Genomic DNA, 24536 nt, shown 5'->3' on the forward strand with positions numbered 1-24536 from the left:
GGTTCTTCCTGGGACAAAATTTGATGCGTTTTACATTCCATCCATAATTCATGTGGTACCTTTTACATTTCCGGCATCGGCAGCGGTTTGTTTGGAATAAACAGAAGAAGAACTGGGTAGTTAGCATGAGCAGCGATAGCCACCGTGGCTGAACAGACGAAGAGAAGAGCGCCACCTACAGACAAACTGCATCAACAGAAAATCCAATGAAAAAGACGTCACAGTCCCGCCTGCACTGTTTGATTGACGGGTGATCTCTGGGAAGAGCAGTGCAGAAACACCACAGCAATGAGCGCTGAGCACCAAAGATGTCGCCAAAATAAAAAAAATAAAAAAACTCACAGATTACCACTTTAAGGGCGACATCACAAATACAACACTCTTGATGCAATGTCCAGGACAGGTTCAAGGGTTGCAAGGGAACCACGCACACATGCACACTCATGCATACAGTACATATACAGAGGGAGAGAGAGAGAGAGAGAAAGAGAGAGAGAGAGAGAGAGAGAAAGAGAGAGAGAGAGTGTGTATCCATGGCAGCCACTGAGCTCCTGGTGTTTCTGCTCCACTGAGTGGGCTGCCTGCCTGCCTGCCTGCCTGCCTGCCTGTCTGTCTGTCTGCTGGGACTGGCATGATTCACAGAGCAGGAAATCGAGACAGGATGCAGAGGTTAGCCGCGCTCCCTGATGAAACTCCCCACAGCCGGGCACCTCCGGGGCCAACGCGGCCCGGCCTCTTTACCCCATGACACCCTACTCCTCTTCCACGTTAATGGTGTCACACATCACTCTCTCTCCCGAGGTCCTTTCTCCAGCAGCTCTGCCCGTCACATGGGATCGCTGGATGCGGTTTACATAGCTACCAGAGAGCAGGGCGGAGGAAGAGGGAGACATAACTCATTGATAAGAAGGGGAAATTGGCTGCATGAGGGGAGGGGCTGACTGTTTGGGCCAACCTTTGTCTTGGCCAACTGGAGGATTAGTCTGAATATGTTACAGTGCTGCTGGGTTCCATTAGCATGTGTGCCATCTTCCGACAGCCGGGCTCCGATCAATGTGCACTTTTACAGCTGTCTTTTTTGTTGTAGTGTTTACGTCCAGGATTTCAACATGCGCCGTTCCCAAGATGCACCGGGGGGCATTGTGTGTCCTGAGATAGGGCGTCCGGCTTAAAAGAACTCCTGGCATGTAACCGTGGAGCATGTGCTGCGCTTCCACTCCACCATAAATCTTCGAAAAGGCTGGAAGCGCCGCAGCGCCACTGAAATGGCACGCACACAATGCGGGGAATGAATGAACGAGTGAGGATGGTCGGCGACACACACACAACATGACTATGGGGTAAACGGTCGGGGGCTTGGACAGCGAGGACATCCTCTTGACAGTAGTCTGATTTAAGGAGAAGGCCAGATGGGAAACCACGAGCCTCTGCAGAACCTTCACTGTTACCTAACAATGTTTTCAGCATGGCCTTCATATTTTTAAGTGTTGCTCAGCCAACAATGTTATTCACTGTCTATTAATGGCATCACATACCAGACCGATACCTTGATACTTCTGCAAGAGTCTCACTGCAATCTAGTCCAGGTACACCGCTAACTACAGCTGTCTCTATAAATTTATACACTGTCATTTATGTCTGAATGATATTGTGCCTGTTCATCTGCTCTTTTTGCACTGGATTTGACGTCATGTTAAATTACTGTGGGTGGAATATATATCTATAATGTCCAAAGCAAGGAGTATAGACCAAGTCAAATTGTACATGTTATGTAGGCTACTTTAATGTGGGTAACCAAAGATCTGGATTTTGACTGTTTTATAAGTGTTTCCTTACTTTCTTATGAATGCACACTACCACATTAGACTATCTGTTCTTTTACAAAATAAGAAGTTAAACAACAGTAAGCTTCCCCACGCTACAATGAGCATGCACTGTTTCCTTACTTTCTTATGAATGCACAATACTACAGTCGACTATCTGTTCTTTTACAAAATAAGAAATGAAGCAACAGTGGGCCTGCTCATGCTACACTGAGCATGCACTGTCAGCTACTGCATCATTATGCCATTATGGGTGTGGGCATTCAAAGGGTAATTATAGCTGTGAATGAACTCAATAAATTGGAACAAGGGCAGTTCTTACCACTTGCCCAGATGGTAAACCCAGTTTACAATTCATCTATTCCAAGTGAGAGGCACTATTTGATATGGCACCTATACTGAATGAACCTACCAGTTTAGAAATAGAAAAGGGTGCCGAGATATTTGTCACACCTCGCAATTGTTTGCACATAGCGGGATGTTTTACGAACACGTGACTCCCACGAAGGTACTTGCTGCTCACCAGTACTGCTCACAGTGCAAAGACAACTAGCAAAATGGAAAGACAGAAGGTGGAAAGTGGGCTGCTTAGCAATAACATTATCAATACAATTATATTTTTACTAATGTTTACAGTCAACAGAAGCAAAAGGAACAAGAACAATGATCTAATTTGTATGCAAAATGTTAGATTATAGATTGACTTTTAGGAGTGAAATAGGCAAACAGACCACATTGAAACCTATAGAAATTGCCATGTGAAATAACATTACAGTTAGTAGAGAGTTATGGTTAATTGAAGTGGACTCTATAATCAGCATGATAGTCAGCATGTGTTAGATAAGGACTGTTTGCTATTGTTGAGCGCATCTGTACTTAAAATTGTGGTCTTTATCAGAACAGATATAGATACAGGAAACCCATATTGGTGCTCACCTCTATTCCATGCACATATAATAATATCTTCATCATTACTAAATTGCTGCCCACACTGAGAAATTCAATCATGTATGAGGCCATTAGTCAGAGACAACCAGACCACCAGCGGACCATGTTACACGTGCTACAGTCCGGCCACAGACCTTCAGCGCTAACCTGATCACGCTCTAATAAGATGTGCTCTTCACTTTGTTGCAACTAGTGCAGCTGAAAGGCACATGAAAAGGAATATTTTGTGAAACTGCGTTTAGAAATGAGAAGCAACCGACTGACAGAAGTTGCATTACTGTTTCCCACAATCCAGCTGTGTATGTCTATGAGTGTAGTTGTGATTTGTGTACAACATAATGCATATACTGTACCATGATAAAAGAGTGACATAGCCACATTTGGAGCAGCTATTTTAAACTTTTGAACCAAACCACTGCAAGATTCATGGTTATATCACTTTATTTGGAAAGATCTTGTCAGTTTGGCTTTAATGCAGAGCCAGAGAGGGAACATTTTAAGTCAAATCTCAGTTTTGAATCCCCTTAAGGAGATCAGGCTAAGTGGATCGGGTCATGGGTCACAGACAGAGGGAAAGGAACATACTGTTTGCCTTGTCACTCAGCGCTCTTATGAGTGACTATTAAGTGCTATAAAGTAACATAAAGCCATAAAGTCCGTTCAGTCTTCCTGTGAGTTGTTTGTGGTTGAGTCCTTAAGTCATATTTGTCAAGTTAAAACCTTCTACTGCAAGTAAGTAAGAGCAGAGAAGCCGGCCACACCGATTTCTTGCCGATTAGGATTAAATCAGGAGTTAGGCTACATGTTATTCTAGCAATAATACAAGAGAAGGCATGAGTTCTGAAAATCAACAAGAATACAAGCCATATTAAGTTGTATCACTGTATGAAAGATAAAAAAATGTGGATCCATTTTCCCATACCTACATTAAGCATCTAGAATTAGAGAAAAAATAAGTTTGATAAAGGTATGGGACAGTTGACAAAACGGGATTATATTTGGCTTCATCTTGAGGTATCATAATCAAAACAACAGAAAAACATATTTAATTTTAGGATATTTGAGGATAATGTGTGCATTTGCAGAATGACAACCTTAAAGTACATTTTGGTAGAATTCTCCCATAATAATGCATGTAATCCAGTGGTTTAGTTGTGATTATGCATACGAAAGTGATGCAATTCATGTATTCATGCTTTACTATTGTAAGGCACCATATTGGCAGGAAATGCATGTGACAGTAGCTTTATACAACAGTTGCCAATACATAGGTTTTCCTCAAAACAGTGTAATTTCCTCCCTGTTCAGCACAGTCAGCATAGTATCCAATAGTGCTTAATGGGAAACGACAGCAAGAACGCATTTCTGACCAATCAGAATGGCAGAAACTACTACAACACTTGACCTGGTGCCTGTATTAGTGTATCTAACAGTGTACTTCACAGTTCTGATGAATGAGGCAACATTGGCTGTGGTGAGGGAAGTGATGGCCGGTAAGTAGACTTAATTGGCATCACACTGTTATCCTCCAGCACTTTAATGACCAAATCTAAAAATGTGCTTTGAAAACACATTTGCCATGAATTTTTAATGCCAAAAAAGGCAAAGTTCAAAGATAAGCGGCCAATGGTGATATATGACATGCCTCTGTCCAATTATTCTTGAAAACGTTCTCTTGTGAGACAGATGCCTGGCTTCATCTTAGGGTCACATGCAGTAAAGCACCTTCCATGTGAAGGTGTGGGGCCTCATTCAAACAAATGTTCTTTGACTTCATCTTAGATTTCACTGTGAGAGAACTTCAAAGAATATTAGAAATCCGGAGCATTCATACCCCGGGTAAGGACAGAAATTAGATTTAGCTTTTGATATATGAGAGATAAATGAGAGAAAAATCATTGGTTTGGATCTGGTTATGAGAAAAAAATATGTTGTGCCTGAGAAGCTAAATGAGGCCCAGGGCATTTTAATCTCTGCTTAGGTCTCCCTTTGCATGAAACATTGATTCAGAAATAATTAGGACAGATGAACTTTATAATTGATGGACAGCTGTGGCAGTGTTTATTTTGGTAACAGTTTCAGCTTAGTTTTAGTTGCCTGGACCTTCTGTGATGCTGCATACACATCAAAGAGCGATACACAATGTTGGATTTTATTTTAATGGAATGAAAATGAACGAGTTAAACTTTTAATAATAGACACCAGCGCAGTGTAAGTACTCATTGCAGCAGTACATCTCCTCTTTGACATTTTGATGAATCGCCTAAGCCTCTAAATTTAGATTTCACTATCTAGCCTAAGTCTACTCCATCTGATACCAGAGACCATTGATCAACATTATAAGCCTATTCTCTGGATCCACCATAATAATTTCTCAAAGTACATTAAACTAGAATAGAACATGTGGCTTGTGACACAATTTCTGCAAAAGTGCCTGAATTATTCAAAAATATATTAATATAAATCACAGGATCTCAATAATGAATCGAGGCATGCTCTATGGAGGAACAACTTAGAGGAGGGACAAATCCAAATCTACAGTCCTGATATATTCTAGTCTCGCAACTGTGATCTCTAGCTCCTTAATTGCATATGGAAGGTATGCTTCAAAGATGAACTGAGCATTGCACTTGCCCCATCTCCTTCCAATCAATACTCCACTGGATAAATAAACCATCATTTGCCCATTCTTCCTGGTTAATATCTACACTACTACATACATACATCAAACAGCAACCAAACTGAGCCTCCGGTCTATGTGGTGAGAGAGCATGAATGTCCTGTGAAATCAGACGCTAAAATTAGACTCTAGTAGCATGTGGTGTTATTAATGAATGACTCACCTGTCGACGATGGACATTGTCATCAACTATTCAAAATAGTGGAACAGTGCAAGCTACAGTAAAGCAGTGTGACAGCTAGTCGTGTTAGTGAAAATGACTACCTGTGAAGTGCTGAGGTGTTTTTTTTTACTGCATAATGACTCACTTTTTTTGCCAGTAATTATGAGGGATATTTCGTGCTAACAAAAAAAGATCACACTTTCACTACTTACAACAGCGTCCGGTGCATCTTTTCTCTTTCTGATTGACAAAACACCAGCAGGCCCTGGCACTATCGAGATGTTTAACATTTGTGTTCATCTGAGACCTGTTGGATCCCAGATGGTGCAATGACAGCCATGCTGCAACATACTGGCTATATTATGCAATACGGGTGGCTAATACTCACTTCACTAATTACACAACCATTTCAAGTTAAACAGACACTACAAGGAATATATATGCTTCCTCGCAGTGGCGATAAGAGGACTGACGTAGCCAAATTGATGGGACTGAGACAATTGGCAAAGGATTGTGTGTCCGTACATTAAATAAATGATGCTGCCTTGTAAGTTCCTGCTTAAGTACAATGTGTCACGCATTCAAGTGCTCTTGGCCACAAACGCAGTGAAACAGACACTGTAACAAAGTGGGTTTTGTGGCTCTTGAATTTTTAAAATCATGCAGCAAAGAGCTATTTTGTGTTCCGGCGACAGAATGGAACAAAAAGAGAACGCACATTTCCGCTTTGATTAGTTTAATAGCTGATAGTTGAGGCTGTGCATCACTAATATTGGCTCCGCTTGTTATAGCATGTCCGTGTGTGAGAGAAAGAGAAAGAGAGAGGAAAGCAAAGCGCCACTCGGCTATCGCAACTTTCCAACTCATAATTACCCCTCTGCTGGGTCGATCGTGTGCGCTCGTCTCATAATTATATTTCAGGCAGCTCTTAAAAGTGCCGTGAGAGTGTCTCTCTGCCTAAATGACTCTGGATCTGATTCCTCATCCAGAGGTTGGGAGGCAGGCAGACACCCTCTCCTCTCCTCCTCCCCCCCTCCCTCCCCCCACCCACCCCCCCATGCACCTGACACATCTAAGGACACTGAGTCATTGCCACAGGATGTGCACATTGATTAGCATGCCCGTGGCTGTGCATAACCTGCCTCAATACTTCTCTTTAAACACCTTCGGCATACAATATCTTGGCAAACTACACATTTTCTCTTTTGTAGCACACTGCTGTTTTGAAAGAAAAGTAGGCGCTGTTGGATCTGTGGACTCTGCAATGTGTGCGTTCATACCAAGCGCCGCTCTTGAATATAGATTGAACGGCCCACGGTAAACAGAACACTCCTTCAATGGAACTTGCACGCTGCGAGGCAGTATGACGGAAAAGCTGCCACGGCTTATCAGCCTCCCATTGTCAGTACAATGCTATTTACAATGAACACAGTTTCTCTTCCCCCCAGACTGATAGTAGCTGTCATTCATCAGCACCTCGCAAACGATGAGTTTCATCGATTGTCAAACAGACTGGGAAGGCAGAGCTGCAGCATGGATCAATCTCAGAGACATGGGCAGGGAGCGCTCCACACTCCACGGCCTAACAAGCAGAGGTAAAGCAAGCTGAAAACAACAGAAAAAAAGGACGAAACAGATTATCATCTCCCATCTATGAACAATGCACTAAAAGCTCCATGTTTGAGATGCTAATGACATGCACAGACTGGGAGGGGGTGGGAGGTGTTCCTACAACACAACCTGCCACATCTCAGAGCCTAGACAATTGCATAAGGGAGATTTTCTCTTATAATGAAATACTTTGCTTGCTAGTTGCTTAGCAACAAAAAAAAAAAAAAAAACGAGAAAAAAAAAACTGATTCATATGGCACATACCGTATGCGCCTGACACTGCATTTCTGACACTGGAGGGAGGGTGATTCTTGGATAAGGAAGAGAGGCAGGGAGGACGACGAGGCAGGAGTTGCAAAATGCACAAGAGCAGAGCAAAAGGCGGGGAGGGAAAGAGTGGAAGCGAGAGGATGAGCTTTCTCTGGCTGACTCCCAGAGAGATAGCACAACAGGTTGGTGGAGTTCACCAGTTTCCCTTGGCAATATCTGAACAAAAACACTTCCACCGCTTTCGTAATCTTGCTGCGCTGATGGTACTCACAAACAAACAGGGCGGGCGGAACTGTTTGACCACGGACTTGGAAGTGGGAGAGGACTAATCTCATCATCTTCTTCTCAGCCTGGTTCACTATTGCTATATCCAAGCCATTTCCACCATACACTAAAATCTGTAAATAAAAATGGAGTGCGAGCTGATAGATTCTTGCAAATATTATAACCAAGTACAGCCAAAACAGGGAAATGAGAGAGACGTCTCCCTTCAAAGGTCAGCGCCATCCTCAGCCTGTGCCATTTCCCTCCTTCCATCCTGCTTGTCTGTCTGAGATGAATGCACATGCATTAGGTAAAGAGATGAATAGCAGGAGGGCTCCGTCTCTGGCACCATTATCAGCTAGAGTCATTCTTTGTCCTTCAGCATAGGAGGAAGGATACAAACTTAATCTTTTAATCAAAAAAGAAAAAAAAACTGCTACATAAACCTTAAAAACACTCAAAAAAAAAGCTCAATACAATAGAAACGCTGTCCAGTGCATCAATAAGAATGTTTTTTAAAATGCAGGACTGCAGCCAGCCTTGGGCAGATGGTGTCATAACAATTTAGTAGCAGAAAATCTAGTGGTACAACGAGATCCATTTCGCAGTCTGCCTTAAATGTTATGAAAATTATTTGAAGGGATTATGTCATGGCATGAGTGTTAACCTCCACACAGAGCAGCAGAGATACACACCAGTGGTGAAAGAATGTCTCTTGGACATCCAACAATGTCTGACCCACGTAGGAGCAGCAGCTGACGGGCTTGGTGTGTCCTGAACAGACACCGACTATTCCTGACTGTTGGAAGCCTGTCAAACAAATGGTGCTGAGCAGCTCGCTGTGGCAAGTAAAGGCCTCGGAATATGATACGTCAGAATATGTAGACGACGGTAAATTAATGATAGGAAACAATGCTATGGGTTACATTTTTGACAACTACCAGGCAACAGGTTGGTCACATGATGGCTAAGAATGAACTCATTTGACATCAGTCTCATGAATAAGAATCTCACTGTTTCACTGTTAGGCCTCTGAATCTAAAATATTCCTATAAGTTAACATCTCAGCAAGTCCAAATCTGAAAAATGGATGTGTCCAAAGGCCTATAAACATAATAATAAGAGAGCTACAAATATCTTAAGGAAATAGGAAGTAGATGAAAAAGTATATAACTATAACAAGAAAATCATAGATTATTGTCCCTTATGATATAATAATGTTCCTGTGTTAATGTTAAAAATAGGCTACAACCTATTTGATGCAAAAAGTAAGTCATATATTCAAATAACAAATAATGAATACAATCTAATTCAAGTGGCAAACAGTTAATAGAGGAAAAATAATTGTAGCCTTTGTCACGTGGCTTGTTTATGGATAATTTTCACATTGACCTAAAGGAATATGTATCTAACAACAGGTGTCACCATCCTATTACTATTAGTACTATTTATAATAGAACCCACTCAAACAACTATCCATCACTAGTAACTACAGGCCAAGAGCAAAGTGATTGACGTGCATATTGCCTTTTGTATTCCATTGTTACTGCATGTGACATTAAGTCAGGTAATAGCCATCAGGGTTCAAACCACATTCATTCCAAGTCATGCACTGCGCCCTCTGATAATGGCATCTTAACACAGATTTAATTACCAGCCCATTTCACAAATCAAACCGGCTGGACATATTGTCAGGCACTTGCTGGCATAAAAAAGCCTACAATAAATCTGTCATTCATGGTATGATGGCTCTAAAATAAATCGACATACCTTCTTTTTGGCGTTACAGTGGCAGCAGACAGTCCACAGGTATTTGAGAGTTCTCCACAGGAGGATTATGAAGAGCCCCCCAAAGAAAGTGACCATCGAGGAGGCGAGGAATGCCCACCACATTCGCTGGCCATTGCTATCGCAGGGCACATCTGGTGAAAACGGGATGATCACATTCATCTTGGACATGTGGATGGACGAGTCCGGGTTGAATTTCTCCCTGTTTTTCGGCATTATCGGGCTTCTGATCAGTTGCCAACCACAGTAAAGTAAGCGCGGATTCAGGCGCTTTGGGGAGCTCCGGCCAGCGCCCCCTGATGCCCCAACGGCTCAGCCATATTGTGTCAGCCACCTAACGCTCCTTTGCCTTTTCATCTAGGCTCCGGTCAATAACGAAACAAGAGTTGGGCCGAGAACAACTGCATACGCAAGAAAACTTTCCTTTAAAAAAAAATCAAGATATCAATTGTGCGCCTCACGATGCGCGTTCATGGCTGGAATTGCGCGTCATTCGTCAGACCTGTGCGTAAAAATCACATATTCTTGGGAAAAAACTCTTCAACAATTGTCACGATTTTTGCGATGGTCCCGATTTGTTGCGATGGAAGAAATGGTATTGGGTGTTATTGCTATCTTCAGGCAGTGCGTTGTCCTCGGTAATCGATGGCTCTCACTCACTCACGCACCTTGTTGGGAGCAGCGCAGCTTTCATCAGGTCCGCTACTTCTGCTCCGCACCGCGCACTGTTGAATGCACTCCACACATTAAAGATCGCAGTTCGAAGATATTCTCTTTCTAAGGGGGGGAATCGCTTGACTATTGATAGTTTCTCATGCCCCGCGGCGGTTTGGTTCTGTATTTCTCGGTCTCCAGGCTTCACCGGCTGATAGCGGCTGTCACATCCATTTGTTAGAAGATGGCATCGCAGATTTACAGGTAGCGGGGGAGGAGCCATCAACATTATCAGACGTCGATCCTTATCATGGTTTTCTGGTTATTTATAGTGAGCGCTCCATTAATTTTTGATGGTTCTAACTTAGTGGTTACAGTTACGTTACTTCTGAAAGTAGGAAGTAATTGCCGCTACGGAAGACTTTCAATTCTATAAGGAATAATATCCCTGTAATAAAAATAATTGCAGTATGCCTACAGGGACTTACAGTTATACTTAATAGTGAGAATTTATAGACCTTATCGTACTGAAAGGTATTATTTTTCTTATTCTCCCATTTGTATCACCATATTATTCCTATGTCTATAGTGTAATATAGGCGTATAATAGGCCTTTAAGTAGGCTATTGTTGATATCTGTTATTGTAAAATGTACTATAGCAGTATAGTTCTTTTTAGTAAGGGATATAAAATGCATTACATCGTTTTGTTTTTCAGTGTGCTGAAGATGTCGCTGTATTTTCATGTATTGTTTCATAATGTGGGCGTTGTAAAGCCTTTAGAGAATGTAACAGTGATTAACGGCTACACAAATAAACTTGACTTGGAAAACCTGTTGATCTCACTCACACTGTGTATGAAGCCTTTTGGAACAAATTGCCAAGAGATGTTTGATGCCACTGGACGGATGGGCTTTATAGCTCATTGCGCACACATTCACCACTGGATAACGTTTTAGCTTTTACACTAAAAGACTTTTATAGCATCATAGCTGTTCATCACTTCAGGATATAAACAAAGTAAATGGATACTTGAGATGGGCTGAAAACTGGAGAAATATAAATCACTCAGCAGGAATGTTGAATGAAGTATGTGAACTGTGGTGAATATGGGGCAAGAAACAGGGGAAAAAAACACAGAGGTAAGTTGGCAAGTCTGAACTAGAGTGGTGATTTACTCTCCCTAGTGGACAAAAACGTGCACTGATCGACCAGGTCGCACATTTGGCATTCTCCTCTGACTGACTTCAGACATCACTTGACATTTAAAGTCATAGCAATCACACATTCGTCCTCTCCTCAAATTCATTTATGTATGGTAATATTTGCAGGCTGAAGGATGCAACTTATTGCTGCTTTGGTAATTATCTAATATGTGTAACATCTATCAAATGGAGTGCTGTAGAAAAAAAACCCTACAACTTGAAATTTGGTAAAACAAAACAAAACAAAACAAAACAAAAAACCAAAACAGCAAAAAACCACAGACAACTTCTGTTACATTAACTGTATTTTTTAACATTTGATACAAATATTAACCTTCATTAGGAGCCAGCTTGAACTGGAGTGTTTCATCCAACTTGGAAAAGATGAAATGTTGACAAGATCTACTGTGAGTCCGAGAGGTGCTTGTAAATACTTTTAGTTGACAGTGAAACCCAGAAATAAAATATCCCTTCTTAAATAATCCACTTCAGAAAGAGGAACATCAGACAATATTTAAATCAATATTGGCAATATCAGTACAACACACAAAGTGGGATTCTCTATGGTGAAACTAACGTACCAGTAATATGATTTAAAATGGACATCTTAGTGTTAATAAATGCCAGGGTGGGTACTGAATAATAAAAATATTCTTAGTTTGGCACAATATTATAGTTGAGGACTGAAATGATGTTATTAAAAAAAAGATAACGGTGCCACTGCAGAACATTAAAGACAAAATCAAACAGAAGTGTCAGCTGCAACAAAGTGAATTAAGCAAATTTGCCCAAATTTTTGCACTATAAATAAAAACATTAATGAGAAAATAGCATCCTTTCTATTAACTAGACAGCTACATTTGTATAACAAAAAGGTTCATAACCAACATCTTTGATTTGATTAGATAAATTAAATGGCAGAAAAAAAAATATGTATAAATATAGAGAAGGGAACACAGTGGTCCATTCTATCCTCACTTCTATAATCAAGTCTCGACTGATTTGAATACACATCGATGCAGTCTGCCTGTGGTCCTACATATTCTTGGGGCATACTGGAATAAAGGAGTGCTAAGAGTTAAGGGAAAATAAAACATTCAAGTAAGCATTACATTAAACACTAGTGTAAACAAATCGCTAGCTGTAGTACTTCATTATTGTAGTGGGAATATTACATGGATACCATCAGTGCCATTACAAACCTGATATTGTTATATGCGCTGTGTGGAAACAGTATTGGGAGTTAACGGTGATGACTGCCAGACGTACCGATTCACTGTGCATCCTGTAAAAAAAACCCTCTGCTGAGCTGAGGCGTTACATGCAGTGAGAGGTGAGAGGAGACATTTCTACGAGGCTCCGTCTGGAATCCACAGTACTTTGCTCTGCTCCTGCTCCACGATGGTCATGATCTGAGTGTAAATGTAGGACAGACTGCCTCCTTGGACAACACCTGCAACATAATAGGGAGGGGGGGTTGAATTTAAAATAGGCAGCGCTATGTCAAAAAAGTCCAGCCTGGAACTTTGCTACTTGTATGGAAACGAGAGCAACTTTCCCCATGTGTTGTAGGAAGTCAACTTTCCTTTCACCCCTTGATGCCGTCTACCACCCAGCACTGAGATTTCTAACTGGTTATAATTATAGTACTCATTGTGTCTTGTATGGAGAAGTTGGCTGGCCATCTCAGCATGGGGATCAACACTGGTATGTGTTCATTTACAAAGCACTTCTCCATTAATCGCCCCCTAATATAGTGTCGTTAATTGACTAGAGAGTGGATCTCCTTGGACCATCTTACAAATCTGACTTTAAATCTTACGATGATTGAACCTTATTTTATTGGTGTATTTTGGTGTCTGTTTATGTCTCTTGCTAAGTAACGCAGCTCCACTGAATATGAGGCTCCATCTTAATGTGACTCAGAAGTGAAATAAAGGTTAAATAAAATACATTTTTATACTGGTGTTCATTCCTGCAATGTCTCTCCGATGAGTCATCATAAACACATTGCTGTCCGTGCTGCTTACTGGGCCTCATTCACTTCATTTGTCAAGATACAGGGCTATCACAGTAGAGCTGGAGTAGAGCTAGGGACGTCTACTGAAAACAAGACATCCCAAGATATCTCTAAAAGCTCTACATAAATATTATCATTATTGTCTGCATTCCTGTATCCACAGTATGCCTAAAAGCAATATTCCACTTAGTTTTAACATGGGGGTTATTTAGCTGTGAAAACCAGAATATAAACTAATCACCAAGATCGGATGCAGCTGGACGAGTTTGTAGCGTTTGGACGAGTTTGTAGAGTTTTGTAGCGTAGTTTTACTTCCCATTCATTTGAATGAGGCCATGAAATCGGCCTGAAAACTGACATTTATCATGTTCGTGAACAGATTCAACAACAGATCCCACTGTGATTTTCAGTGGACTTTTGGCCTTACTTTTTAGATAGTTCCTGTTTGGGAGACTGTATCTACTTTCATTTTCAAATACAAATTTTAGCATAAACCAAGAATAGAAATACAAAATGACGACGTAACAATTACTGCTTATTGTCTAAGCAGGATCTGTTGTTGGATCCGTTCACAAACATGTTAAATGTAAGTTGTCAGGATATTTTCGTGGCCTCATTCAAACACTACAAACTCATCCAGCTACAGCCGATCTTAGTGAGTAGTTTATAATCTGGTTAATAAACTCCATGTTAAAACTAAGTGGAATATTGGTTTAAAGCACACTGTGGATACAGGAATGCAGACAATAATGATAATATTTATATAGAGCTAGGGGTTGTTCGGTCAAGAGCTGAACAACCCCCATGTTAAAACTATGAGGAATATTGCTTTAACTTGGTCTGGCTGAATGAAAATAAACCTTTGCCACCGACCTGTGAAAAACCTGCTGTATTCTTGCTCTACTTTCTGTGCCGTCTCAAACTGCTCCTTGGAATGTTTCTGTGAGACTTTATCCCGCAGGTACAGAGGGTCCTTCTGCTCTCTGGAGGGAAAACAACAAAATCTGTCAGCATGCTAGAAAATCTCTTTTCACAACCATATCATGCACAGGTTAATAAAAGAGTATACTGGGTAGACAGTGTGATACAAACACCTGTACGACTCCGACAGCCATGTAGAGCTACAGTTACACTTGTCATTTCAACATCATTTTTGAGATTTTATTCTTAAAATCAGATTTTTTGAGATTACGTCACTGAATGTCCACGCTTGCCCTGGGAATGGCTGTTAATTGTCTCCAGTAGCTGTATTTATTTAAATCCATTTGCCTTACTTTTCCTCCCACTCTCCCTGTCCATCTCTTTACATTGCTTGCATGCACATTGTGGCTGGATTACAACAGACTACCTAAAATTTCAATCACAGTGTGAGCCTGAGCACTTCAGTATCTGGTTTTGAAGATCTGATAGCAACATGAGCAAAATCCTACTTTTGTCCATCCAAACCTGTCACTTAATGCATCCTGGTGTGATTGGGTGATAAAAGTTGTACTGAAATAACTGAAAAATGTAACTGTAGCCTATGTGACTTCATAGTCAAGTCTTACCTACAGCAAGTTTAATAGATGCCCTGCTGTGCCTCAGTGAGATCCCTATACTGCCAAACAACCTATCAGTTTACTTCATATCTGAAAAACATTCTCAGTAATGCGACTGATGGGTTCTCAGTCTGCATCCACCGAGAACTTCTGACCTAACCTGGAATCGTGCTCGTCTTTCCCTGGCACTGAGTATGTAGCAGTGAAAATATTGAGCTGGTGATGCCTTCCAGAGGATAAAAACACGGGGAATAGCTTGAGCTTCTGTCAAACGCCGCTCCAGGCAGGCAGTGGGTGGTGTGTGTATGTGTATGTGGCGGTAGAGGGATGCGGCCAGTGTTTTAGCCACCCACGCCACAAAGCGGAGCCACAGGCCCTGCTAGCCGCTCGCTGGGACAGCTGGCACTCAGCTGATGACAGAGAAGGCTTAGCAGCAATCAGCCTCCATGTTTGCCTGCTGCACCACTTCATGTGTGTGTGTGTGTGTGTGTGTGCGTGTGTGTGTACATATGTGTTTGAGAAAGTCTGTTCCTGCCAGACCTGAGTGTGTGTGTGTGTGTGTGTGTGTGTGTGAACATAAAGGACCTTGCTTAGGGTTCAGCAGACTTAATCTTCCCCTGCGATTATAAATGAAAAAGCCCAGGGATCTTTGGTAAATCACAATTATCCTATCAAAACCCCGGCAGGTGGTGGAAGAGAGCGGGCTATGGCCCCTGAACTAATGAAATTGTGATCAAATCATTTTGATTAATTAGTTTTTGGCGCGTCTGTGACATGAACCAGTGATAATCAAACCAGTGGTACTTTTGGAAATGTCAATTTCCCGGGGGTCTGCCGGGACAGAGAGAAAATGACGTGGCTGCAGACATTAAGGAAAAGTCATCAAGAATTACGGCTGCTGGAAGGAGAAGTGGCACTACCAGAGATGAGACTAGCTCAGGGGGATAGCTGGGAATAGTACAGCCCCAGCTCATTCATCCTAATGTCAGGTCTCCTAACCAAACAATATACTTACTGGGCAAAATGAGCCAAGAAAGCAGTGATGCCAAATAATATTCTACTGTTTGTGTATAACCGATTTCTTTTCTTTTTCATTATATATGCATTTAAATGTCCAATCAGATAGTTTACTGCAAATTAGACAGCTAATTAAATGAATCAGACACTACAGATGGTATTTTGATTATTTCTGTGCATAGATGTTTTTTATATTTTGAATAAGCTTTGGACCTAAATTTCAGTACGATTCAATTTTCTGAAAATGTTATTGTCCTGAACAGCCTCCATAACCAAAATCTGGATGAACCAGTTTCTTCAGTCTGTCTTTGGAGGATTTGAACTTGAAGTGAAATTGGGTAAACAGCAGTGGCACTGAAAACACAAAGCAAACCTGACATATCCTTGACATTTCTCCAGGCAACAAAGATTAAAAAAAAAAAAATTGAAACAAACATCTATAAAAAGGCATGGGACTACTCACTTTATCTGCTTGGCGTTTTTGTAGCGAATGAATATGACGATTGGATAGATGTGAACGCTGTGAAGTCGCTCAATGGCGTGAGGGGCAATGTCAAGTAAACAGTGACAGTCCTATGAGAGAAAATGACAACAAAAGACTGCGTGAGAAATGAGGGATGGTGAAAAGCTGAATTTTACCAAGAAAAAACATAAAAAACAAATTTGACAAACAGAACTTAATTTTGTTACTTATACTTTGTCATGCTTTCGGATACATGTCTATGCACACAACATAAAGCTGTGATTAAAGCTGCAATTAAGAGTTGGCAGACTTGAGCATAAATTCTTACTATAGGTTGTGAGATACATGTGAGATACGTGGGGAAAGCAGTTACTTTTCGAGATTGTTAATGCCATGTAGAAAGTCAACTGGGCTTATCATTGGCATATTATCGTATTTGCGACCGCAATATGGCTGGACTGTATAAATGATGTGATAGGATGGATTATTTTAATTTATGACTGTAGTCTTTCATCATCACAAGAAACCAGGTTAGATTTCTTGTGGGCATTTTCTACACTGCCTCTAACCTATCATGGAAAATTAAACATAAATTAGGCTATAGGCAACTTTTGGCCCACCTGAACATGGGCTAGTTTGATCTTGGGTTGAGTGAAGGATTAGGCCATCACCTAACATCAACTTCTTATGAGAGAAGCACTGCTGGCATCGTAAATCCATGCAGACAGCTAAATACAATGTAGATATACAAATATATAGCTAAATTATTTTTTATTTGATGATAGTTATTTGTAGCGTTTAATTTATTTAAGAAGATATAACCCAGAATTAAATTACTTTTGCTAGATGTGTGTGTAATAATTTACCAATTAACTACTTTAATCATTTATGGTGTTTGATAGTATCTGTGATTTGGAAATCATCAGAGCATCAACTGACCTAATTCTGGCAGGACACTCCAAGTCATGTTATGCTGTGTCAGCTGACTGCTGCCTCACCTATCACACCTCACTGCACTGACTTGGCGGTCTATTTAAAGGCCTTCACACTCTCGTTCACTCTGTACATCGATGTGTGCTTTGCTGCTGTTACTGCTACTGCTATTTGCAACAGCCTCCTCCACTCAGCCTCCACCTGCTTTGGTTCTGCTTTGTTTGTATGCACCCTGGAGTGTCTTTATTTCCAAGTTAATCCCCATGGGGGATTATTGCAATGCTTCCTGCATCTTATTTATCATGTGCTATGTGTTACTATGCTGTAAAGCTGTATTACTGTAGCATGGAGCATCCCAAAGAGTAGAACCAAATGTCTTGTGCTTTTTTTTTTTCAAAACACTGCTAAGTTTGCCAGACTTATTCTGCCTCCTCTTAAGAACAGATATCATGCATCAAAAAACAAGTCTAAATTGGGAACATCCCGGGAGATGCCTTTTTTCCTGGATTTTTGGGAAACCCCACCTGGCACAATTGCCAGAAAAGAGTTTAATACCAAAGATAAATGTGACTGAACACTGACACACAGATTTGGTATTAAATACCTGCTGGACAGACCTAATTCAACTACAATTTGCAGCCTAGGTCTGTTTGTATAGGACAGGGGTACACAAATTGACATGGAGAATTACAAACATTTAACATGGGCAGTGGACCAAGAAATAACACTGGATATTGATTATTTGGCCCACAGGTGCCACTTTTCACAGCCCTGGTTTCGAAACATATTCTGAAGTGAGAACAATATACCCTCTCTGTGATTTCTTTTATCGAAGCAACAGTTGTCACGTCAAAATGGCCGCTCCTCCGCTTGTAGTCGATGAACACACAATCCTTCACTCCCCGCTCAATAGCCTGCTGAGATGCCTTCATAACCTCTGCAAGCAAAATAGATGTCATCATTTTAGAAACTGGTCGAACTCGGTAAAATCTCTCTATAACATGCAACAGAAGACAGCAGTGCAAACCTGACGCACATACATCATGATCACCCTTCATGAATAAATAAACTCTAATTACAGACTGGATGTCATGTGTATGCTAGCTCACCAGGCAGACAGCGACAGAACTTGGCAGGAGCCTCCTTCACCAGCATGTCCTTGTTGGCCTCCACTAATGGACCCAAGATCAGCACTGGTCTGGGGAACGAGCAATCCACCTTCTGGACCCGCTGGTACACCAGGCTAACGCCATCTGAGCAGTAAATAGAGAAATATGTCATTCATTCAGAAAGACACCAAGACAGCATAGAAATACACAAAGATAAAGTTGCCCTACAATGAACCTTGTAATGTAGTTCTGACCGTCAATTTTATTTCTAAGTTATATTCAGGGAGGGGTTTTGCTGAGCATGTATGCTTTTTCCAACACCACCTGCTTCATTTACACATTTACACACATTCACACCTGGGAGCTGCCCAACACAGCTGGCCACCAAGCAAGTCCACTGGAGCGGTTGGGGGTTAAGTGCCTTGCTCAAGAGCACTTTAATGGTTGTTGCACTACTCATTTGCTTTCCCCACCCAGATATTCCCAGCTGGTCACACATCTGGTTCTCTAAGCTTTAGGGTACTGCCGCACATGTAGTGAAGCATAATTAGTTACACGGCAGTATAAGAGACATACAGTTAATCTAGTGATTCTAATTATGCTGTGCCTTGTGTTTCTCACCCTCTGTGATGGGTAAGGAATCTGTGCTTATGGCATCCAGAGCCATCAGATCCTTCCCATCCTTGGATCCACTGCGCTTGTGCTTCTGTCTCCGGCGGAAGAAGGATCTGCGTGCGGCGGCAGACAGGGTTTTGTTGGTGCCGTTATCATCTTTCATATCGGGCATGCTGTGTCTTCTGTAGAACTCCTGGTCCATCCTTATGTTATGGAGATATAACAGCGGGTTCAGATAAATTGAACTGTAATTACACACCCATCACATCCAATGTGTAAACGTAAAGTGAACTATAGGCTGGACTTACATGTATTTACTGGGGATCTGCCCTTTCTCCAGCTTCTGTGCATTCTCGTCGAGTTTCCAGGCCATCCAGTAGCCAAAATTGCCATTTGGTAGTGTATCTTCAATATACAGGATGTCATCTTTCTTAAAGCTCAGTTCCTGCTCTACCTCTGCCAACCTCTCATAAAGTGCTCTGAGAGGAGAAGGAACAATAAAGGAGTTCAGGTTATGGTGAACTTTTTCCCCTGACCTTTGGTGATACAAGGAAATATCAAACTGACAGACAAACGTGGCTGAAGAACAACAACATAATAGCCAGTAAGATAGCAGGGATAAGCAGGAGTCACTACTGCCAAAAAAAAGAAACGGGACTGATTGTCGATCATGATGTTATTGATACTGGTGGTGATGGCGGCGGTGGTTGTGATCGAGTTGTCTCATGCTGCTTGCCTGAAACTTTGCACTGACAATTTGCATTGGTGACTAATTGTTGTGCTTGTCAGTCGCACAGTATGTTCAATGTTGGCTTTAATACCTGCCGCAAATGTAGTTGCCCATTGGGACAAATGAAGTGGAAACTTTGTCACCAGTTAGTTTTGTTTGATAATTAGTTACCTTATGAAGAACCCATCTCCAGGGGAATCTTTGATCACAGCAAGTTCCTCCACACAGTGCTGGACTTTGAACGTGACCGTTTCAGCTGGTTTCAACATTTCCAAATAAGCCTCTTCAGCGGTTTTGTTTTTCATGTTGATGCCGTTGTACTGTTTGAAAAACATAAATTACACAGTAGACAAAGGGATACTGAGCTAGGCTGCCAACACAGAATGACTCATCATTTTCTGTAACATCAAGTCAAGCAATGCATAAAAAATATTAAAACAGTTTTTAAGAAGCCCAAAATGAATCAAAGTAAAAGAAGGATTTGCATATATGGCATTTTGTGCATCTTTTGCCTTTTTGCTACAGGGGTTGTACTTCTGAATCTGTGACTATGCCAACGCTGCTACCAATTATGCCACATATGAATAATTCTTGCACTTTGAATGTATAACTGCACTGTGCTTCTGTTCAGTCTACTTAACATACAGTACACCTTGTCTGAATCATGTGAGGTCCCATTACATTTTATCCTGCACCCAGTGTGTCAATCCCATATTGTGAAACTGTCCTAAAATGTGTCAGCACCAACTGACCAGGTCACATTCTTGGTGCAGCAGTTGTACTTGCTGAATTAAAGTGATTCTGATAAACGCTGCAGGTACCTCCAGTATAAAGTCTCCAGGCAGCAGGCCATCAGGACTCTTAGCAGGGCTGTCATCCTCCAGACTTTCTACATAGATGCCGTAACGGTTGCCTCCACAGATCTGAACCCCCAGCTCCACCTGGGTCCTCTTCAGCCTCACCAGCCGAGGGTCTACAGCCTTGCGGGACCCTACACCAGGCAGCCTGGAGGCAGAGCTCGCGGTCAGGGTTTGAATTTCTCAGGTCCCCCTTCCTGACCCCCAATGGCTATAGCTTAAGGCTTTTCATATGAGTTTGCTATAGAGGTAGCAGCATGGTATATCTCAACAGTGAAATATCAACAGTGAAATAAATGTGACAAACAGAACATGAAATCTGAAAAGACACAGAGAAGAGCTTCCCCTGAAATAGTGGTATCTGAGAAAACTGAGATACTTTCCGGTCCTACCTGAAGGAGCTGTGAGGGCTGGTGGCAGGAGTGGTCTGTTTGGATGGTGGAGTCATGGTGCCCTCATCCTGCTCACTCAATGTATCAATGGTGGAGTGATTGTCCGGGGTCGTGGCGCCGCTGTCCTGGGGGGTCGGCTGGTTGCTGATGGACTCCATCCGAGAACTGAGGATAAAGGGAGGATGGTAGAATCTTATGAAGTTATTTAGTGATTTTCAGAGACAATGTCAACCTTAAAAGAGGTGATACTTAAAATGAGGTAACAAAGGTGCAGATATACATTCCATACACTGTATAAACACATTTATAGCATATGTGTAACTTATTGCACTCCATGTTGTTTTGCAGATATTGTATGCATGTTCAACGTCTGCTTTTATTATTTTATGCTGGTTACATTTTGCACTCATCTTGCACCACTTGCTGTTTTTGCAGCACAGTGTGTTGTATGTTACGTTTTGTACTCATTATGTGTTGTTGATACTTAGTGTTATGTGTCCATGTAAGTAGCATAGCTATTCCATTTATTTAATCATGCTGTACTGTAAGCAATTCCCACTGGCCCTGGCACTGTGACAATAAAGATTATTTTCATTTGGTTAATTTGATCATCTGAAATTCATAAACCACTCTGTATAAATTGTTATAGTGGTATTTTTATACCTCAGTCCCAATGATTCTAGTTCTTACCCTGAACGGGAGTGGTTGCCCAGCTGAAACATGTGAGGATTATACTGAGCCAGAATGGTGACTGTGTCACATTGCTGCCCGATGACCAGACGTGCCTGCTGCTCATTGGCATTCCGCAGGTTGATTCCATTGAACTGGAATTAAAACAGCAATAATTCATTAGAAACAGACAGCAAATCACACTTTGTATTGATAACCACAGCTAGATATTTGGACAGAGGTTGGTAGCTACCTCTAGGAGTTGGTCACCATACTCCAAACGAGCTTGGTGGGCGATGCTGCCTGCTGTCACTTTGGACACAAACACTCCACCGTTCTCCCCGCTCACAATGGAGATGCCCAGTGGTTCTGCCCCTTTCTGTACCGTCACATTGCGTGGTTCTTCCAAGTATGGCCTTTGGAGAGAAAGAGGAAAGGACACTTTGAACAGCTGTGATGCTCTGACATCTGAGGAAAACCACAAAGACTGCTGGGAGGATGCAAGATGTGACTCTGATCAATGCAAACCTAGCACAATACCATACAATACCAAAGGCAATTCTACAGCAAATGAAAAGGAAAAGAGAAGCTGCTGCCTGCAGTCTAATGGATCCAACACAATGTAGCTCCCTAGATTGTGATTTGCATTTGACAATTCCTCTCAGGCAAAGATGTATTGCTTCTGTTAAGAAGGTTTCAACAATAAGATATGAGAGCTGTGCGGTAAGTGCACAGCACATTTTAGACTACAACTCAAAATCATGCAATCATACAAGATTCAACAGCACTCTGAATTAATTAGAAGCACAGAAATGATGACAAAGAGAAATGCATCCATTAGCTTTCATTAGCATTATTAAACATTCAAACAAACCTAGAGCCACTTCTACTGACCAGCACATCTGTAATTTAACAGATTTATTTCTGCGATGTGAACTCAGAACGATGCATGCCAGAACAATCTTGCAGATAGCAAACATTTTGCTCCGAATAGCACAGAACAAACCTCAAGCTTCTTAAAGAGAAGAACTTGGGCTTAGCTGCCAGTGGGAGTCTGAGAGAGGGTGTGTTATAAGAAAGACATCTGAGGAAGAGATGGAGAGAGGGAAGAAAGATAGTGATCACCTATAGCAAGGAGGAAAAGTGTCAGGTAATACTGAGCAACAGCAGAGAGGAGAGTGATGAGGATAAACTGACAGATACTGAGTCTAAGCCAGCTACTAATGACGTGGGACAGGGCTCATAGCTTTGTTTACCGTTTTACAAGCACTTCATCACAATGATGTAGACAGAACTACAGACAAATGGAGGAAAACACATCCCAGTGTTGCACTGAGTGATGGCAGTATGATGACCCAGAAGGGGGGCTGGCCTACCTATCTTTCCGCCTGTCACCAATTGGAGCAGGGCTGACTGATATCCTGGGCTGAATGGAAATGGAGCTCTGTGATTGGCTGCTGGTGAAAGATGATGTCTCCAGGTTAACGGGGGACATTGGAGGCGTCGGGCTGCTACACTCTGAATGGGAGAGGGAGCCTGCAGTGGCAAGGGAGAGAATGGTTTTCACATCAGCGGGGTAAATGTCTCTCAGTGACAGAGATATGGATTCAGACAAAATATGTATATATTTAACTGCTACGATGTTGCTTGATGTAGCTGCACAACTCAACCATACCTCTGTCAGACCCAGTAGAACGTGGATATCGAGTCGGGGGGATCTTAATGCGCTCCGCCCTAAACTGTAAAGTACTTGAGGAGCCTAAGGAGTGCCAGAAACAGATGGAATTTATTTACCATGAAGACATAACGGGACAGATAATTTATAGGACAGATTATGGAAGTTAGAATTTGCATAGAACTAGCAGCCTGATAAATGTGGGACTCCGCACATACCCAGTCTGGCACTGGAGGGCAGGGAGTTGGTGCTGTGTGGTGGTTGGCTGTAGCTCGTCTCAGTAAAGTCTCCAGTGCGCTTGTGGCTGAGGTCCAGACTGAGCCGACCTTGATGCTGGGGGCTAGAAGTGGAGAAAAGGGCCTCAATAAGTCCCCCGGCAGTCAATTATTCAACCCAGAGCAAGATATAATTTGCTCCATGCCATCTGTTCATGAAATCTGGGGCAGGGTAAACAATGTTGTTTTGCACAATAATTACATCATTACTACATTACAGGATTTATTACATCAATGTTGACTGAGATACAATGATACGCAGATTAAAAATGATGTGAAAAATAATTTGCTGATTACTCACAGGATGTGCTGACCTAACTAAGAATGACATCACTGGACATATTAGTGTGAACAAACAAACATGCAGACCGGCGGGCAGATGGGTGGGCGGAGGGATATAGCACCTGGTATGCGAATGTGGGTGGACGCCCGGGCTGGGTGCTGGAGGACAGTTGTTGGGCTGGATCTCATGGCTCCAGGCTGTGTAGACTGGGTTCCTCATCACAGCGGTCACAGCAGGACATGGGGCTAGGCCTCGGTGTGCTGGATCTGGAGGAAGGCAAAGGACAAGAACAGGGAGCAGATCAGACGCAATAAATGCTGTCATGATCAAAAGACTGAATACTCAACTGAACGTAAAAGCAGAACAGAATGGGTCATGTTGGTCGTGTGACTTACGCGGAGCGATGCTGCTGTAGCCTGGGGGTGCAAAGGGCATGCTGTAGCGATGGGAACGCATGGGAGAGAAGCGTACCAAGTCCACCGGCTCTGGGGAATGCTCGTCGTTAGAGAAACTCTGTACCTGGAAAAAGCAAACAAACAGCTGTTAAGACCCACC

General features: G+C 42.0%; 2 protein-coding genes across 6 annotated transcripts in view; both read right to left on the bottom strand.

Moving 5' to 3' along the window:
* Window positions 1–9765, bottom strand: part of LOC139647517 (calcium-activated potassium channel subunit alpha-1a-like) — a 79214-nt gene extending 69449 nt beyond the window's left edge. For all 5 annotated transcript variants that reach the window (XM_071523430.1, XM_071523428.1, XM_071523429.1 and 2 more), the window contains exon 1: window positions 9530–9765. In XM_071523430.1, the coding sequence (XP_071379531.1) occupies window positions 9530–9763 (234 nt within the window). In that variant the 5' untranslated portion in view covers window positions 9764–9765. The remainder of the gene's footprint in view (window positions 1–9529) is intronic.
* A 1961-nt stretch (window positions 9766–11726) lies between these two features.
* The window catches only part of LOC139647516 (disks large homolog 5-like), a 29763-nt gene continuing 16953 nt past the window's right edge, over window positions 11727–24536 (bottom strand). Inside the window, exons 17-34 of the mRNA XM_071523426.1 lie at window positions 24377–24500; window positions 24103–24247; window positions 23642–23763; window positions 23424–23507; window positions 23125–23284; window positions 22755–22802; window positions 22002–22164; window positions 21770–21903; window positions 21080–21244; window positions 20652–20835; window positions 20002–20150; window positions 19409–19579; window positions 19107–19303; window positions 18486–18629; window positions 18186–18313; window positions 16444–16553; window positions 14299–14408; window positions 11727–12858 (exon numbers count right to left, since the gene is read on the bottom strand). Of these exons, the coding sequence (XP_071379527.1) occupies window positions 12755–12858; window positions 14299–14408; window positions 16444–16553; window positions 18186–18313; window positions 18486–18629; window positions 19107–19303; window positions 19409–19579; window positions 20002–20150; window positions 20652–20835; window positions 21080–21244; window positions 21770–21903; window positions 22002–22164; window positions 22755–22802; window positions 23125–23284; window positions 23424–23507; window positions 23642–23763; window positions 24103–24247; window positions 24377–24500 (2442 nt within the window). The 3' untranslated portion in view covers window positions 11727–12754. The remainder of the gene's footprint in view (window positions 12859–14298; window positions 14409–16443; window positions 16554–18185; window positions 18314–18485; window positions 18630–19106; window positions 19304–19408; window positions 19580–20001; window positions 20151–20651; window positions 20836–21079; window positions 21245–21769; window positions 21904–22001; window positions 22165–22754; window positions 22803–23124; window positions 23285–23423; window positions 23508–23641; window positions 23764–24102; window positions 24248–24376; window positions 24501–24536) is intronic.

The sequence above is a fragment of the Centroberyx affinis genome, unplaced genomic scaffold (genome assembly GCF_046629955.1).
Source record: "Centroberyx affinis isolate AG114_WGS23_722 - 3 ecotype Tasmania unplaced genomic scaffold, CSIRO-AGI_Caff_v1 ptg001088l_1, whole genome shotgun sequence".
Taxonomy (NCBI): Eukaryota; Metazoa; Chordata; class Actinopteri; order Beryciformes; family Berycidae; genus Centroberyx; species Centroberyx affinis.